Genomic DNA, 18822 nt, shown 5'->3' with positions numbered 1-18822 from the left:
AGAGCGAGAGAGGAAAGGACTCCGTGGAGAGTCCTCCACGGCTACCGAGTCGGGTGAAGGAAATTAATGAATGGCGGCGATCTCGGCGGCGTTAATAAGCGTGTACCTGGGAGCGGAAATCGTTATATACAAGGGAGAGACCCTTTGCTGTTCTTTCTAGAACTCTATCAAGGGATTGTAAACGAAATCGTGCGTCGCTGTTGAATCCACAGTTTTCTGCTTTTCAGGGATATCACGTAGTGTCTCAACATCGTTATAGGCAGGGCACTGTTAATGAATGCTTTAAACTCCTTTGAACTTCGCCGTTCGGACGACGCCGACGGTGCAAAGCGTAACCCTTTCCTCGGGTCGGAAGCAATATCTTCTAGTCTACGTACTTGAACCATCGTACATTACAAATGGAGTTTAATTGAAATAATAATTATAGCGTTTACTGACGAAATGTTTCCAATAATTTCCAAGTTCAAGTCATTGAAATATGAAAATAAAAAGATAATTATATTTCAATTGAAAATATTCTTTTAATACCGACGTACGAAGGTACGATATTGTATTTCTATAATAAAAAAAAAAAAGTACAATTCCGGAGAATCCGCTGTTACGAAAACGAGCGTCGCGGACTGTTATCAATGAGAAAAGCTGCGAGACTTAATCGCGCTTAATCGCTCGTCATTTCATCTAATTGAGACTGTGGGGGAAATCGGAGATTTGGCCCTGACATCTATTGCCACGCTGCCTTTTGCCGTGTGCCGGTGCATAGGTGAATGCGAGTCCAATGCAATGGAACTGCAGCTCTCCGAATGCGGCACGATACCGTACCGTACGCTGGCTGTGTGTGTGGGTGGATGAATGCCCAAGTATGTTTGCGTGTGTGCTATGCGCGGGTACATACCCTCGAGCGAAGAGCTCCAGCCTCGACGTTCGTCTTCCCACGAACCCCTTTACTGTACGTACGAGTCTCGTTACTCGTTCCGGGATCAGGAAACACTCCCATTAAGGCCGTTTTACACGGTCACGTGAATAACTCCGGTTGGAACAACCGAAGCAGGGCACGGCGATCGCCGTGTGAACCACCTGTTCGAATTATATTTAAAATGTGACGTCACGGACGACGCGTCCGGTGATAAATCCACAAAAATCTCAAGTCCTTCTGGTGTCCTATGTAATAGGATTACATTTTATTATTTCCAAATAATTGCAGCTTTTTTTGCGAAAATTTATAACAATTTCGAGAACAATTATAATTTAGACGTTGAATCACTTTAGATTTTGTTTCGAATAATTTTCCAAGTTATTTATACCGCTAGTCAAGGTTATATATATTTAATATTAAAAAGACTTGCGCTAATTAATAACCAGCGTTGACTTCCATTGCCTGTACTTAACGTTAGTATTGTATATAATATATTTTTATAAATTATGTCCCTATTTCTTGTGAAAAGAAGTCGTTTAATGTGGACATTAAATTATTTCAAAGCGACTAAGTGTGACTCAGAACGCTTGTTCCGTGATCTGCGGACTTTGCAACGATCGCGACTTCGTCGAAGGAGGATCGGCTCGAGGCACACGATGTCCTCTATGCTAATGCATAATTGCACATTCCATGCTGAAGGCGATGCTAATATCGCGACTACGGTACGACACGTCCGTTGATATTTCGATGTTGAGTCACGTCAAAAGGATTATATCGACTTCGCTCTAAGAGACTTCCATAGGTAGAGAGAAGAAGAGAGAGAGAGAGAGAGAGAGAGAGAGAGAGAGAGAGAGAGAGAGAGAGAAAGAGAATGGGCTACGCGTCCGAGAGTTGGAACGGGAAGTCCGCGGGACTGACTTCTCAGAAGCACCGACGTAATTATAGCGTTTAGAGCTACCGAACGGTAACTGAAACCTCCCTGAGCGACGCGAGAAAGGATGAGCTTCTGAACTGACATCTCCCGCCTAATGAAGAGGAAAAGCCGAGGCTGCGGGAGGATTTCTCCTCCCAATGAAAGGGATGAAAGGGGAACCCCCCCCGCGAGACGTTAAATTGGGAAACTAAATGGCCCCTCGGATGAAATATTATCTTCTGTAAGCTTGTTCAATATTCTCATTGATTGAAATATCAAGAAGTTAAACATTTACAAAAGTTCCTTATTAATAATAGAAACGTTTTCTTCGAGAGTTTGTAAGTTATAAGAGAAACTTCATGCAGAAATGAGACATAAATAATTCCTGCTAGCAAAATAGATCGCACACATTTTGCATGTACTATTTTCATTCTTTTTATTTTCATATCTTCTCTTGTACTACATTATCTTTGAAGGATGACATTACATATAAGTGCAATTTAATCGGTTAGATCTAATCAATCTAACTCATTGACGAGAAGCTGGGCGTTTAACTAACATCGATATTCCGACAGGCGGTAGTTCGATGCCCCCTCATTCGAGAGGAAGATATATAGATAGAGAGAGAGAGAGAGAGAGAGAGAGAGAGAGAGAGAGAGAGAGAGAGAGAGAGAGAGAGAGAGAGAGAGAGAGAGAGAGAGAGAAAGCTGAACGGCTTTCATTCGACGTAGGCGAGGAAGTCGTCGAACTTCCGAAGCTCCATCGACGAGGAAGCGACTTAACTTCTCGTCGTCTTCGAGACGTTCCACGTGTCAAGCGAGTCTCGACACGGGCATTGGCCGAACGAACGAATTCGTCATCTCAGGGTGAGAGGAGAAGGAGACTCGTCCTCGTGGGGCCGGTCACCGTAGAAAAGGTCCACGGTGTCCGCTGGAATATATCCGATATCTTTGGAATGGGGCATAGGTCCCAACGACGCAGTGGTGGTGGTGGCGGCGGACATTGCCTGAACCTGTCTCCACGCATCGAAGTCTGCCTGCTCACCTGCATTCCATCATGAGCAACCTGGAGGGAGAGCTTTCGGGGCCTGCAGGATCGTGCGAATCGTGTTCGATGCCCTCCTCGATTCCTCTTGTGTTAAAGCGTCGATTTACATTCCGTTCATGCGTTGACATTTTGAAAGGAAAAAATTGTGCCTGAAAATATCTCACTAATGGAATATATTTGTCATATCGATTAACGATAAATTGTGATGAAAAAAGAAGAGTTGTTTTTATTTAAAAATATGTTATTGCTGTCAACAGAATAGTAATATCATGACAATAATAATTGTTTTATGTAAACAATTTTTATTATGCTTTGCAGATTTTTATGTTTTCTGTTGTAATGTTTTTTGAATTATTAAAAATATCTTTATGTATAGAGACAACTCTTGAGTTTTGCTATCGAATCTAATTAGACAAATGATTTGTTAAAATCTGAATACTAAAGATCGTTAGTCGATTTGCATACACAGGTAGCAGGAATCTGGTACGTTCTTAGTAGACCGACTCGGTAGTGGCGAGGGTGCAGAATCCGCTGACCGAATCATTGTGATCAGTGACGTAGCCGTCTGAAGGGTGGGAAACTCTCAGGTCCGAGAGAGCTTGGGCCGCAAAAAAGGAAAAGATAAAACGAACGAGCGTACCACAGAGCCGCGCTCTCTTCTCAACTCTCTCGAACCTACCACTTAATTTAATCTTACTCTAACATCGAGTTCATGAAAGGCAGTTCAAAGTTCTCTCTCTCTCTCTCTATGAAAATGAATCTCATTGTCAATTGTTTTTTTTTTATGGTTCTCTAAGCCACATTTGTGGACGTTTATTAGTAAAGTGGAATTTCGTTAAATTGCGGGCTGATTTATTATATAAACATATAATAAGAATAATTTTATATTGTACTTTCAGTTATTTAAATTTGAAAATCACAGCTATTCTCTTCTCTGTATTTTCGAAGTACTGATTTTTTTTTCAATTTTTTTTTCTTTTTATTGTATTCTGTATTTACTATTTTGCGTTGTGAGAATTTCATTGAAGTTGTAGCAATCATATAAATTAAATTTATAAAATTTTGTAATTACACCGAATACTGTCAAAATAATTTTTGAACGATGTACGAAAATTTTCCAATTAATGTATATTAGGTATGATGGGAAAATAATATCAAATTAAATACGAATAAAACTTATTACGTGATCAGTGAACGAATACAAAAATTAAGCAACATAGAACGCGAGCAGAAGCTCGTAAGCAGCGTGAATTGATGGAATAATTTTCTCGTTATTTCTATCTCTCTTTTATTAATATTTATTACATTAATGATTAATGTAATAGTTACGTTATCACGGTTGAGTGAAATATTCTTCAAGAGAAGCTTAGGCTATTTTTATCAATATAGATTAACTTGATCTAGTTTAGTTCTTCATCTTTTTCTAATTCTTAGAATTATAGGAGATGATAAAATGTAAGTTAAATCAAGATTACAGTTAATCTACATTGGTAGAAACTAGAAATGGGTATTACAGGTCTGTCAAGTTTAGATTTATGAAAGGACTGTTTTGCCGCCGGCGTGATACTTGTAGCCTTCCATATCGCTCGATTTTAGCGATTAATAATAATCGAATCAGCGAAGCTATGAAAACAGTCGGCGAATAATTATCATGCTTCTCTCGTTGCACGATTAAAGCCCGATTGCGAAGATCGTTTGAATGTACTAAACTTAAGTTAGCGCTCAATTATATCTCTCTGAATCTTGTTCTCCTGCTTGCAGAGATAGAAATAGAGTTTGCTCTGTACATGAAAATATGACAGAAATATTGCACAGATAAAATGACGCAACAAAGATTTAAATGTGATTTATATTTGAATAGAAAATTTCGTTATCCCGGCAAATTTTGTTTGCGTAAATATGAAACAATAAATGAAACTTGATGATAATAAAAATTTATTATGAAACTTCAATGTTCTGAACATGAATAAAATTTAAGACGTTTAAAAGTATTATACGAGATCTCAGACGTGACTTTTGTGTCGGTACAGATGTGTAACTAATCATAAAATTCATTATGTTAAACGTTAATGATACGGCCATATAGATAACAGTACACAGTATCCAGTCGTAATTAAATGTCTATGCGATAAGTTGTCTCTTTACAAGAAAATAAAATAAAACTTTATTTCGTTGAAATTATAAAGTCGCTAATTAATTGTGAAATTAATTATCGTAATAACAATGTTAATAATAATTTAATGAGCTTATCAAAATAAAGCTCCATTTTATTGAAATTTTTGAAATATTAATTATATTGATGATTTTAACTGTTGCTGTAATAGTGTAATATAATGATAAGAATAATATTTCTAAATTAATATTTTGCATATCAAACTGAATAATTTATTTATACGTACATCTTCATTAATTTTTAATTGATTGTGAGTTTAAATTCATTACTCTTAATTCTCATTATTTCTTGTCTCTATAATTCTTATCTTTTCATCTTATCTCATGTTAATTAAATAGATTACTACACTTAAACAGATTACTACACTTTACAATATTATAATTATTCCGTAGAAACTCTCCGAGGATTACAAACTTCTCCAGAATTAGGTACACCCAAGACCCCGTTTCTTTCCCGATAAACATAAACCTTGTGGCTTCCTACAGATTCCTATATCCCTGCATACATGGTACGCATACAAAAAATGACTTGGGTATCCGGCATGTATCTGCATTCCTGCGGGGCGACGGTGCCCTCCGCGGCGAGAATGGAGCCTCCTCAACGCGTTGGAGTCGTTGGAGAACACGTCGGCCCTATGGCATGCGGGCCCAGCCGGGCCCAGCCCGGCCCGGTCCGGCCCCTGCGTCGGGGTCACGGAGAAGTTAAGTAGCCGCTTCTCTCTCCGGGGCCCCACTTTGAAAGCGAACCTCCCAAAGTGTGATGCAACGTACGCCTTAATCAGCGACGTGTAATAATCCTGTATCTCATGCACTGTCCACCCCCCCTCCCCTCCCCTCTATACCTATTTCTGCGTCATAGTATCTGCACCCAACGAATTTCATTCGTCAACGCCCCCGTCTTGAGGAGACGATCAAAAATCCCGAGGGTGGATTGCAGTGCCTTTGAACTACAAGAGAGGCCTTTCCTACTTTATTAAACAAAAAATTGTTGGGAGAACATTGTTGTTATTGTTTTATCGTTGTTAATGTTTTATTTTAATTAGTTTTCTCTGAGACATAACTTACTTAGTTGTTTAATGAATATGTAAATCCGACCCTGAGGTATTCCCTCGCGTACCGAAGTGTGTCTTCCTTTGATATGGAAATAACTAACGAGAAATTTTTATCGATAGATGTTATGTAAGACTCTTTATTGCAGGGTTGAATAATTCTTTTTTTAGATAGCACAGGCTATCGGTTAATGGCATAAATTAAAAATATTCCTCCATCGCGACGTATTTTTACGTACTTGGAAGTAAGAATCGCGTCGTTATATTTATGCGTAGAGCATCAATGAATTTTAATTATATTTTATATATAATATAGCATGAATAAATAATTCTTCAAAGTACTGTTCTTTAGGAACGCGATTACGTTAAAAAAATTCAGCAGAGAGTTTTATATTAAAATTAAGATTCATACAACATGTTATAAATAATTGCAATTGATAGCAAAATGTCTTTTATTAGATTTTTTTCTATTTTTTACCACGATTCTTTTTTATCATATTTCAGAAAACTCGGTTTGGACCTGGTGCCACGTCAAGGTGCTCACATGGTAGAGCCGGATACCATGTCTGTCGTGGAATTATATCATGTGGTAATTACGAATAAAATAGTACATTCTTATCGAATTGACAGCATACAGCTCACGAATGTATAACGAGTCAGAATGGAAAAAAGGAAAGATTAAATGCAATGTGCAATAACGATGAGATATGAGCTTCATTAGAATGCTGTCCATGAAGGCAGCATCATTCAATTTCGCTACGTGCGGCGCGATACAGTTATTTCTGTACAACAAATCGGGTTCTCGTAAATACAAGTACAATCATGATTGACAATTTATTAACGAATAAATTTTTTTAATATTAAACGATCTTCTATCATGAAGCATAACGATTCAACAATTTTTCATTATAATGTCAAGATTACTTTAATTAAATTTTTGTTGATGTGAACTAAAATAAATAAACTATAAAATTAATTAAATACGATTTGATATATTTTTAATTAACGTCCCCTAATTTTTATCTGTCACATTGAGCTGTGACAGACAAAAATTACGACTCCGACATTGTAGTTACAGAATATGGACCTAAATCGAAGAGCTGAGTCAATTGTTGTAAATAAATGAAAAATGTTTGCGTGTCATTAATTCTGATCTTTTCTCGCGGGGGGGGTTGCAGCATGTGCAGAGTGCCGAAAATTCTCAGGGTGCATCCGCTCGCGGCACTCTGCGTCGCAAGGAGCACCGAAAAGTCCTTACACATCATCTGTACTTCTGCATGAGAGATTTTGGCCATTCGGTAGGCGAGGATACCGAGATTTACTTCTCTCTGTTCGATGCCAAACGACAGCAGTACCTGAGCGAGCGCTTCCTGGTGCGCATCAGCAAGGAGGGATTCTCCAATTATGTGGAGAAGATGCACAGCAATTGCACCATCTTCACAGATCTGGGCAATTCTGACTTGACTCGCGATCTTTATATGGTAGCCCATGTGATGCGTTGTGGCCGGATGCTATACTCCGATTCCGGCAAAAATAAGACTGGAACTGCGATTTACAGGCGGCCTCATGGGGTGGCGGTTCTTTCTCTGGCGGAAGCCGCTCAAGATCACGCAGAGGAACTCGAAATGAGTTTCAAAGTAAACGGATAAAAATATTAATTAATTAAATATATATATATATTAATTAAATGTATTAATTCATGTATCGTAAAAATGTTACTTTAATCCTGATTTAACGTAACTTTTTATATTCTGAATTCCATTACCTTATCGAAAAAATTAATTGGATCATATTTGAATTTTTTAGTTCTTTTTATTTTTTTATAATATTCAAGATGAATATGAACATGAACGAAACAGATTTAATTGGAAGGATTTTTACATACTTGCAGGTATATCAAGGGGAAGAGAAGGAATTTCATCAGTTGCACGAACAAATCATACGTAATAACAAGTGCTCTCCTTTACCTGGACAACCTAATTATGGAATAGTTGTGTCTCTTCGTATTTTGCATGGCGAGCTCTCTCAGGTGCGGGAGGAGAATCCGTTGTTATTCAAAAATATTTGCCTCACGAAGAAGCTCGGTTTCTCGGATGTTATTATGCCGGGCGATGTGCGTAACGATCTGTATTTGAAGCTGGAACGGGGTGAATTCGAACGTGGCGGAAAGTCTACCGGCAAGAATATCGAGGTGAGATAAAATTTTTTTTTAAATTATTTCTCTCATCTAATATTATATTTACCTGTTATATAAAATAACAAGCTGTATGTATGGCTGGAAGTATTTTCACGGAATGAAGAACTAATTTCTAATATAAAAAAATGTACAACTATTATATAAGTTTAATAAATTGAAATATTATTAAAATTTACTATTTTATATAAAAAATTAATTTTTTACAGCAATGAAACTGAATATTTTTTAATATGTTTGTTGCAATAAAATTAGGTGACAATCCTAGTCCTAGACGTGGACGCCCAACCCTTGGAAGAGTGTCTGTTTGGAGCCGCGGGAATGGACGGTAGTTCTGAGTATCAGAGTTTGGTCATATATCATCATAACAGCCCATCGTGGGCAGAAACTGTAAGACTGGCGATACCCATCGATAAGTTTTATGGAAGCCACGTGCGTTTTGAGTTTCGACATTGCTCCAGTGAGTCTCAATAGATCTGACGCTGATCTTTCACCTTAGCTTAAACGTTCTTCGTTTATCTTTCATCTTTCCACCTATTTTCTTCATTTACCTTTTTCAATAAGAAATTTCCTATATTGCAGCACGTGAGAAGAATGACAAAAAACTTTTCGCCTTCGCGTTCGTACGACTGATGGAGCCCGGAGGTGCTACTCTTCAGGATGGCCCGCACGAATTATATATTTACAAATGCGAGGAGCGTACGAAATTGGATTCCTTGAGTTACCTGTCGTTGCCAAGTAGCACGAGAGAGCCGTGCGCCTCAGGTAAATTAAATTTTCTTATAAAATAAAATTTTCTTTGAGTAATATTCAATTAAATTTACGTGAATAAAATAAAGAATTAATATAAATCTAAAAATGGATATAATATCTTTTATATTATCTACAGATGAACAATATACGCATAAAATTATATTAATAAGTGTTAACGTAAAGTATTTCTGAAAAAATAGTATTAAAATTAAACATCATATTTAGATATTTATATTTATAATTATTTTCTTGTTATCTTCCAGGCCCACCAGCTTTCACTAGATCGCCAAAGGAGACTATATTCGTACATACCTTGCTCTGCAGTACTAAGTTAACGCAAAACGTCGATTTACTTAGTTTGCTGCAATGGAAAGCTCACCCTGAGCGAATATCCGAAGCTCTCGGCCGCGTTCTTCGACTGGACGGCGAAGAACTAGTCAAATTCCTACAGGATATCCTTGACGCGCTCTTCGCCATGTTTCACACCGAGGACGGTAATTCCACAGCACACTCCGGCCTAGTGTTCCAAGTACTCGTGTCTATCTTCAGCTTGTTGGAGGATTCCAAGTTTGAACATTTCAAGCCAGTGATGGATGCTTATATATCAGACCATTTCGCCGCGGCTTTGGTGTACAAAGGTCTTCTCAGCAGCGTGCAACATTGTGCCGATTGGGTAACCGCTGCGGAAAAGCAGGAACCGATCATGAAATGCTTCCGTTCTCTCGAATATATCTTCAAATTTATCATCCAGAGCCGGCTGCTGTTTGCAGTTGCGACCGCCGGTCAATACGAGGATAGTTTCAAACGCGATCTATATTGCGTATTCGCAGCTCTCAACAAGATGTTAGGTATTCCATATGAAATGGTGTTACTATCGCAAATCGCACTACTGTTGTCGATTGCGGCGGTGTTCGAGCAGCTAGTAGCAGTGCTACCAGTTCTCGAGGTAGCCAAACTTACCTGTACAATGCTAGACTCGGTGCCACGGGAGCCACCCTTGCAGCTCACACAGGCCAAATTAGTTGCTATTAAAAATCTTACTGCATCTAGCTTGTTCCGCAAGGACGATGAGAGTCGAAATATGTTACTTGTCACTATATGTCGGCACTTACGTATTCATCTGGCACGTAGGGAAGAATTACGATCTTGTACTGATATCTTGGGTGAAATACTCAGTTTTTTACATAAGCGTGGCAGGGACACGAATAAAGTCAACAATTGCATACACCACGACGTTGAAACGCTTTGTCTGTCGGTGCTCGATGTGCTCATACAGACGATACTGATCGTGATAAATGCCAATGGACCCGTCCTCGGCTGTCTCGTCGGCTGTCTTATTGGATTGCTTCAACTGCTCGATGAGTATCATTATGCGCGACTTTGGGAAGAATTGACGCACGCCGGCGATCGAAAACCACTCAAGGACTTTCTGCTACGGGTATTTTTAGTTCTGCGAGATCTTGTACGCCAGGAGGTATTTCCGCCGGACTGGCTGGTCATCAGGATGCAAGCTAACAATGTCATTCTGAGGTCACTGCAGGAACTCGCGCAGCCGCTCGCGTTCCGCTTCCTTCATGGCAGCTTTGATTCGCAGCTATGGTCCACATACTTTAATCTTGCAGTGGCTTACCTTACTCAGCCATCGCTTCAGCTCGAACAGTTCTCCGAAGTCAAGCGAGAAAAGATCGTAGAGAAATACGGTGATATGAGAGTACTCATGGGTTTTCAGATATTGTCTATGTGGTCGCACTTGGGCGAACGTAAGCTCGAGTTCATACCAGGCATGGTAGGACCTTTCCTCGAGGTTACTTTGGTGCCGGAAAGCGAACTTCGCAAGGCAACTCTACATATCTTTTTCGATATGATGGAATGTGAGCAGCGAGCTCGTGGAAGCTTCAAGTCCGTGGAGTCTGAACTGATCGACAAGCTGGACATTCTTATCAGCGAAAACAAGGGCGATGATGAATATAGGCAATTGTTCAACACTATGTAAGTTTATATTTTATATTTTATATGTAAGTTTATATTTTATATTTTAAGTCTCAAGATCTTATATTTTTAAAACATCCAAAACATCAAAAACGCAGAAAAAAAGAAGAAATATTAATTTTCTATCGAAATAAAAATTACTCTTTGCTATATTACTTCTAAAATATTTCAAATTATATATTTCTAATACTGTACATTTACCATTATATTTTTATATTACACAAACATGTGTCAATTATGTAGCATTTTTTCGTGTTAGTTTTATAAAAACATTATGTGACACTTATCGCATTTACAATTTCATGCCGCTTCAGGGAACATCTTAGCGCTGTGTAAGTGCAATACTTTAAATTGATTGTGATTTTTTAATTTCAAGATTTGTTAAATTCCTACATTTGTGATTACAGATTACTGGACAGAGTGCAATCCGAGGATCCAACGTGGAAGGATAGTGGCACGGCTTTTATAACGTCCGTTACACGTTTATTGGAAAGGCTTCTTGATTATAGAAGCGTTATTCAGGGTGACGAGAATCGCGACAAGCGTATGTCGTGCACCGTGAATTTATTGGTAAGGTGTTAAAGAAAGATTATCGATACAATAAAAAAAAAATCCAATAAGATTTGATTAGTTATTACTTATTAGTATTGTAAAAGTAATATACTGCGGCTAAACCAAAGAATCTGTAGTGCAAATGTGCGACTATATGTACAAATTACTTATGATTTAGCGCGTTAATTAACTAAACTGCGCGACACACGCGCACTGTATATACTCAATAGACATACTATATATTTGGTGACATACTATATGCTTGGTCATTCTATGCTTGGCAGTTAGCACTCGTGTTCGCGCTCTCCGGTGGAAATTTTATCATTGTGCCTGTCTCTCGTTTCTTGTTAAATCATCAATCGCTAGAAGTGAAAAGCTCTCAGAGTAACATGGGAATACTTTTGATGTTCTTGCAGAACTTTTACAAGAATGAGTTCAACCGGAAGGAGATGTACTTGCGTTACATTTACAAGCTGCATGATCTACATTTGGCCGCCGAAAATTATACGGAAGCGGGCTTTACGATGAAGTTATATGCCGATCAGCTGGGTTGGGGCTCGACTATTCTGCCATCCGATCACGCTCATCCCCAGCAACCAGAATGGCAGCGCAAAGAGTTACTCTATCATAAAATTATTCATTACCTTGACCGTGGGAAGTGCTGGGAAAAGGGTATACCCTTGTGCAAGGAGCTGGCGATCCTGTATGAGACTAGATTATATGACTACGCCAAACTCAGTCACGTATTGAAGCTACAGGCTAAGTTCCTAGATAACATTCTGACGCAACTACGCCCGGAACCGGAATACTTCCGCGTTGGATTTTATGGTCTTAGTTTTCCGCTGTTTGTCAGAGTGAGTTTGATTTATAATCCAAAGTGATTTTTAAAAAGATTCTCAATGTATAAAATAACTTAAATGTTATAATTCTATTCTATCAAAAATATTTTATCAAAGTTTGATTCGAATTTTAGCATTATTTTATTTTTTGTGAAATAGGCGCCTCGAAAATGTTATTCGTGTCTTTTATTGTAGAACAAGTTATTTATTTATCGTGGTCTGGAATATGAACGAATAGGGGCGTTCACACAACGGCTGCAAACAGAGTTTCCATGCGCACAAATTTTAATGAAGAATTCCCCGCCTGATGAGAGCATCCTTACGTCTGAAGGTCAATGTAAGTAAGATTAGATTTATTAATTTTTTTAAATTAAAAGAGAGTCAATCTCAATATAATTTGGGAATCGATAATTTATTATGAATGAATATATTTTATTTAACAATTGGACACTGCATTTTTGCAGATATTCAAATTTGTAATGTGAAGCCAATTCCCGAAGAGGGTAGCTTGGCTTGCAGCGGTGTCGAAGTTCCGGAACGCGTAGTTGCATTCTATCTGGTGAATGATGTTCGCAAGTTCACGTTCGATCGACCGCTGCATCGTGGCCCAGTGGATCGCGAGAACGAGTTCAAATCGTTGTGGATTGAGAGGACGATGTTGATGACAGAAGCTAAATTGCCAGGGATCCTCAGATGGTTCGAAGTAATCGAGAAGCGGTCGGAATTGTTGGCACCAGTACAATATGCCTGTGAGACTATGCAAAGCGTGGAAAGAGAATTGAGACGGTTGGTTGCGCAATACACTGCGGAGCCACATAGAAATATCAATCCATTCAGCATGCGGCTGCAGGGTATCATCGACGCTAACGTAATGGGCGGTATCACTAAATATCAGGAGGCTTTTCTCACACCCGAATTTGCCCGACAAAATCCCGAAATGGTACCGCATGTTAATCGATTAAAGGGATTGATACTGGATCAGATGAGTGTGTTAGAATCTGGTCTGGTGTTGCACGGTCAAATTGCACCTACCGGAGTTCAACCGTTGCACAAAAGGCTAATCGAGAGATTTACACAGCTCAAGCAAGGCCTCGGTCCGCTGGCCAGACAAAGAACCATTCATCAAGATAGCATCGTGAAGTAATTATATTTTTTATATTTTTATACAGTTCGTTTCATTGCCTTATATATTCAAACTGTTAAGCTTCCGGGTTAGTTTCATTACAGGATTAATTATTTTAATTATTCTTTCTGCTTGTGAAAATATCTGAGAATATCTTTGCTTTTCCAGTTCGCCTCTACCACCTTTGCCGGTCAACGATAAACAGCGTCCAGCCACTTTAGAAACCGCCGGCTCTAGATTGTCGCATGCTGACAGCGATGGTCTTCCCGAGGACGAAGGCTTTTACACGAAAGTGGATGGTATACCACCACCTATTCCACAACGAGAAGTACGGCCGCGTTCCGTTGGTTATGGCACAACCCCGCCTAGACCCACGCATCAGAGATCTCTCAGTAAGCCGCTGAGTCCAAAACTGCCATTGAGGCATTCCTTGCCTACTCCTACTGACGGCGTGGATCAAAGTGGCCTCAGAAGCTCGTGGAGCGAACCCGGACCCGAACCCGCCCCTCCACTACCACCCAGGGGTTGCAGTAAGTTAATTTCTCTTTTTCTATTATTATTTGTAATAAAATTTAATATAACGTCGAAAATAAATTTTTCAAATATATCATGCTTTGTGCTTCCTGTTTTAGTGCTAGACAAAAGAGATTCGAATACGAATACTGTAGTACCGCCGGCACCGCCGAAACGCGGTTTAACGCACAAACGCACAAATACAGAATGGAGCACGGATGACGACTCTGAAATCACGGAATCGAGAAACGAACCGAATGATCTGCGCGACAGCGGTATTTCTACAGCCAGTCTGCTAGATTTTCAATCACACTTGACGAATCTAAATAATCTAAGCTACGAAGATTTCGAGCCACGCTCCCGGTGCAACGACATCATGAACATTTCACCACCGTCTGTGATAAGTGCACTCAATGTCTCCACTGGCAGCTTCGCCAGCGGTACATTCCAGGGCTCGCATTCTCTCCCTAATCAAGAAGTGAGGAAATATAACTGGAAATATTTACTAACATATACAGTTATATATATAAAACATTTCCTTGAATGAACAGATTGCTAGAATTGAAATAATTTTCTAATTAATTTTCTTTTGTTTCATATGTTTTCATTTTATAATAGATATTCAAATAATGCCAATAGATATTTATGTTCATGAAACAAATTGATAGCAATGATTCGATCAATTATCTTTTATTAGGTGAGTCCTCCACCGATCCCTCCCAAGGCTCATCAAGACACTCCATCAGCTCCTTCCACTTTGGAGAGAGTATCCAACAGAACGCAGAGCCACGGGCACTCGGAGAATTATTCCGTTCCGAAGATGCAGACGCTCTCCGTGGCGTCCGATACAGAAAGCACCGTGTAGTGACGATCCCCCTAGTCTCTAGCGGTTAGTATTTAGTGATTTGTATGTGCCATTATGGTCAGGCGTGAATCCTGTACTCGATTTATCTCTCGAGTTATCAGGTGAATTCTCTTAGGTAGTAACTTAAGATAAATATAAGAATATCATCGTTGTCATCGTTGTCGTTGTCGTCATCGTGTCTAACGGGTGTGGTACGCGGAGAGACGGTCTTACATCTGTCATCATCGAGATTTCTGACTTTTGTACAACACTCTCTGCATGTAGCTGATAACAAAACATTGTATAAGCTGAATCAAACCGTAAACCCGAAATCACATCGAACTCCCAAACGTAATACGAAACGAATCGTATCCAACCCGCGTATACGTACCTTCATAGAGAAATAGAAAGGAAAGTGCGTAATAATCGCCCTTGAACACCGAAAACGTCCAGCAAGAAACTTCTTGATAGATTGAATTTATCTGAACGTGATCGGTGATCGAATCGCGATATTTATATATATATATCGATTTTACATAAAATATTCTTCCGAGTATATCAATCCACACATACCATACTGACTATATATATATATTTTGTAATTTATTTATATTTTCAACGAGAAAATAAAGATAATTTTTAAATCAATGAATTGCTGGAGATTGTGTGGAGTGATATTGTTAACGTATAGTTGTGCGGATGTGGTTGGGAGAGAGGTTGGAAAAAATGAACCCTACCCCGAAATATTGAGGGGTATATAAATTATGTATTTTGTCACAGTTCTTTTTTTTCTCTTCGTCTCGTATGTATATACAAAAGTATGAAAAAATGCGCCTCATGATTGTACGCTTTAACTTACGCTACTTTTTCTTCTTCTTCATGGCATATAAAATAAAGAGAAAGATTGTAAACTTCTATAAAAAAAAGTAAATAAAACCTAAATTATACATATACTTATATAGAATGATTCTTAATTATATGTCAATATATTTTATAGAGAGTGAGTACAGAGCTCAAGAAAAAGATGGCGCATACGAAAATAAGTCTAAACGATTTAAACGTTTGACATTTTTTTGTTTTGATTTTTAGTTTCATCTTCTGAAATATTATTATATAATTAAGAATCATTCTGTACATAAGAAAGAGAATAGGCAGTGGAATGTATACATTGCACAATACTGAGCTCATGGAGAGAAAAAATTTAAGATAGGATGGAATCAGTTTATAATGAGTAATGATTGGAGATCATTTTTGTTCTCTGTATCTTTCTGAATATCATTGCCAATTGACGACAATGATCATTCATTGAGAATCGGAGATTCACAAATCGGAGCTGAATTGCTCCTGAATAAAAATTATAACAAGCGCAAATATTTATATTGGGTCGATCAGAGTGTGATTGAACGATTTAGTGCAAACTTTGATCTTGTTTCATTAATTATCTATACTTATTTTAAATACAAAAAATTGTATTTAAAATATGGTTTTAAATTATGAACTTTATTTTTTTTATTTGCATTCTAAATCGTTCAACTGTATTCCATTGGATAAAAATAACATCGAGATATTTTCCAATAATAAGTGATAACTGCCGATTTGTAATTATATATAGTTTATATATATATATATATATGTATATATATATATATATATACATATACATATTTTATAATTATATAATCATTGGAATATATTTTAATGTAAGAATTATCTCTTAAGATTACTCTGATAGACCTTCCAATATAATATGCAACATATAAACAGGCACTCACACATACATGCTAATTAATATGGCTAAGTAAGTACAGTCATGGCCGCTTCTTAAAATATATATATATATATATATATCGACGAGTCTTTATTGCGCGTTGGACACTTAAGCTAGGCGTAAACTAAATTACTTTGTACGTTGTTCTCGTTCGTGGCACGGACCTCGTCAGACGGGCGTTTCCGCATTAGTATCCTTCCTGCAACAGTGACAACTCGCGATTAGTTCCGATTCAATTGGACGCTATCAGAGAAAATTAGAGGTAATCGTTACGGTTTGTAGGATGATTTTAGATTTATTATATATCGTAACGCTCGCTTACCTCCTCGCTGATAATTTGACAGTCAGGGCAAGCACGGATCACAGAAAAGACATAGTTATGTTAGAGAATGTTCCAACGCCACCTTTTGTGCATACAGCAAGGAAAAATATGGGAAACCAAAGAAAACCAGAATGAATTAAAAAGAATGTTACGAAATTGCGCTAAGACAAGAAACGCTGTAACTTAAGTTATGTTAGTTCGCCGCCAACCTTTTTTTACGTACGCTGGATGTGACGTACTTGTATTATCTTTTTGTAAATTGTTTTATATGTCAATGAACGCATCAACTTTTTGAATAATCGTTTATATAAAGGTTTCTATTTTTATCCAATGTGACTACGTTTTATTATTTCTATGACTTTATTAATTTTAATTACAATTAAGCTTTCATTATGACTCCATTTTTAATCAATCAGATCGTTCTAAGTCACATTCACTCTATTTTAAAGTATAATTTCTCATGAATCTTTTTCCTGTTAATCTCTTTAAGATTCTACATATTGAAATAGTATTTTTTATGTCATTTTTTATGTCAAAAGAAGATATTATTAGGTGTTGGAATTAATTCGTAGCGTTTTACAAGTGATGGGAAGTACTTTCATTAATGTATTTTTTAATGCTCATGTGAAATAAATAACATTCTTTCATTAAAAAACGCTACGAATTAATTCCAACACCTAATATATTTTCGATATAGATATATTAGGTGTTGGAATTAATTCGTAGCGTTTTTAAATGAAAGAATGTTATTTATTTCACATGAGCATTAAAAAATACATTAATGAAAGTACTTCCCATCATTTGTAAAACGCTACGAATTAATTCCAACACCTAATACATATATATATATATAAAGAAAAAGCTCAATGAAAATAATTAAAAATGATCTCTTTCTTTGTTATATTATTTTATATCTTTGATTCAGACATCAAATCCATCGTATATATAAAAAGCTCATTTAAGTTATTACTTTGCGTCTATTTAAATTATTTAACAAGCCAACCGATATCCGAGTAAAAAATAAATCTCCCAAATCTAAATATGATACGTGTGTTTATTACTCACTCGGTCTCGGTAATAGTCTGTTCGTATTGCTGTTGTTGCTGCTGTTGCTGCCTGAGCGCCGCCAGTTCATTACTGTGCTGTAGGTCATGGGTCAACGAACTTGATAGTATCCTGCCGCTCATCGGCAGGATATACTCGGGTCTATCCTCCAGAACGGTGGGGGTGCCCATCTTACCGCGTTTCAGACTGCCATATCTTTCAGAACCGCTGAGATTGTCGTGCTGGGAGCCATGTAGACTTTGACCACGTTTCAGGCTGCCGTAACGCTGTTCGGAACCACTCAGGTTTTCATGATTCGAATTCTGTGAGTGATGGCTCATGCTAGAGGCGAGGATGCGTGACGACATGGACAGCATGTACGGTGTGGGTGATACTGTATGGTCTTCCTCGGCAGTATAAGGGAATAAATATTTTTCTCCCAGATGATGTATTTTCTCTTCACCTTCCGAATAGTTCTCATCCGGCTGATTCTTCTGCGGTGAATTCATCTCCGGATATGGCAGTGGGTTCGGGCTCGAAGTCTTGTTCGAAGCTATCTCGTTATCTGACATGGTGCCACCAGACCATTGACTACTTCGCACATCCATTACTGCAAAAGAAATGAACAGTATTATTTTTAATTTTTTTCGAAAATCATATTACAATCCTTTATATTTATATAAAGTGTGGTGCTATTATAAAATGAGAAATAACATTTCAATCTTTTAATTGGAATTTAATTTTATTATTTCTTAATTTCATATCTTTTTATAATCACTTATCTTTT

General features: G+C 37.8%; 2 protein-coding genes across 3 annotated transcripts in view; one reads left to right on the top strand and one right to left on the bottom strand.

Moving 5' to 3' along the window:
* Positions 1 to 17322, top strand: part of spg (dedicator of cytokinesis spg) — a 54602-nt gene extending 37280 nt beyond the window's left edge. The window contains exons 5-18 of one of the 2 annotated variants that reach the window (XM_011068593.2): positions 6599 to 6683; positions 7273 to 7731; positions 7986 to 8285; positions 8544 to 8748; positions 8871 to 9053; positions 9305 to 11030; positions 11345 to 11362; positions 11438 to 11600; positions 11999 to 12436; positions 12617 to 12758; positions 12886 to 13561; positions 13713 to 14074; positions 14177 to 14535; positions 14755 to 17322. In XM_011068593.2, the coding sequence (XP_011066895.2) occupies positions 6599 to 6683; positions 7273 to 7731; positions 7986 to 8285; positions 8544 to 8748; positions 8871 to 9053; positions 9305 to 11030; positions 11345 to 11362; positions 11438 to 11600; positions 11999 to 12436; positions 12617 to 12758; positions 12886 to 13561; positions 13713 to 14074; positions 14177 to 14535; positions 14755 to 14922 (5284 nt within the window). In that variant the 3' untranslated portion in view covers positions 14923 to 17322. The remainder of the gene's footprint in view (positions 1 to 6598; positions 6684 to 7272; positions 7732 to 7985; positions 8286 to 8543; positions 8749 to 8870; positions 9054 to 9304; positions 11031 to 11344; positions 11363 to 11437; positions 11601 to 11998; positions 12437 to 12616; positions 12759 to 12885; positions 13562 to 13712; positions 14075 to 14176; positions 14536 to 14754) is intronic. The other variant, XM_011068601.2, reaches the window with a different exon arrangement.
* stan (protocadherin-like wing polarity protein stan) overlaps positions 16401 to 18822 on the bottom strand; it is a 26907-nt gene continuing 24485 nt past the window's right edge. The window contains exons 15-16 of the mRNA XM_011068546.2: positions 18057 to 18645; positions 16401 to 16868 (exon numbers count right to left, since the gene is read on the bottom strand). Coding sequence (XP_011066848.2) covers positions 16838 to 16868; positions 18057 to 18645 — 620 coding nt within the window. The 3' untranslated portion in view covers positions 16401 to 16837. The remainder of the gene's footprint in view (positions 16869 to 18056; positions 18646 to 18822) is intronic.

Source organism: Acromyrmex echinatior, chromosome 7 (genome assembly GCF_024713525.1).
Source record: "Acromyrmex echinatior isolate Ae372 chromosome 7, ASM2471352v2, whole genome shotgun sequence".
NCBI lineage: Eukaryota > Metazoa > Arthropoda > Insecta > Hymenoptera > Formicidae > Acromyrmex > Acromyrmex echinatior.
This window is presented reverse-complemented; position numbering and strand designations above follow the sequence as displayed.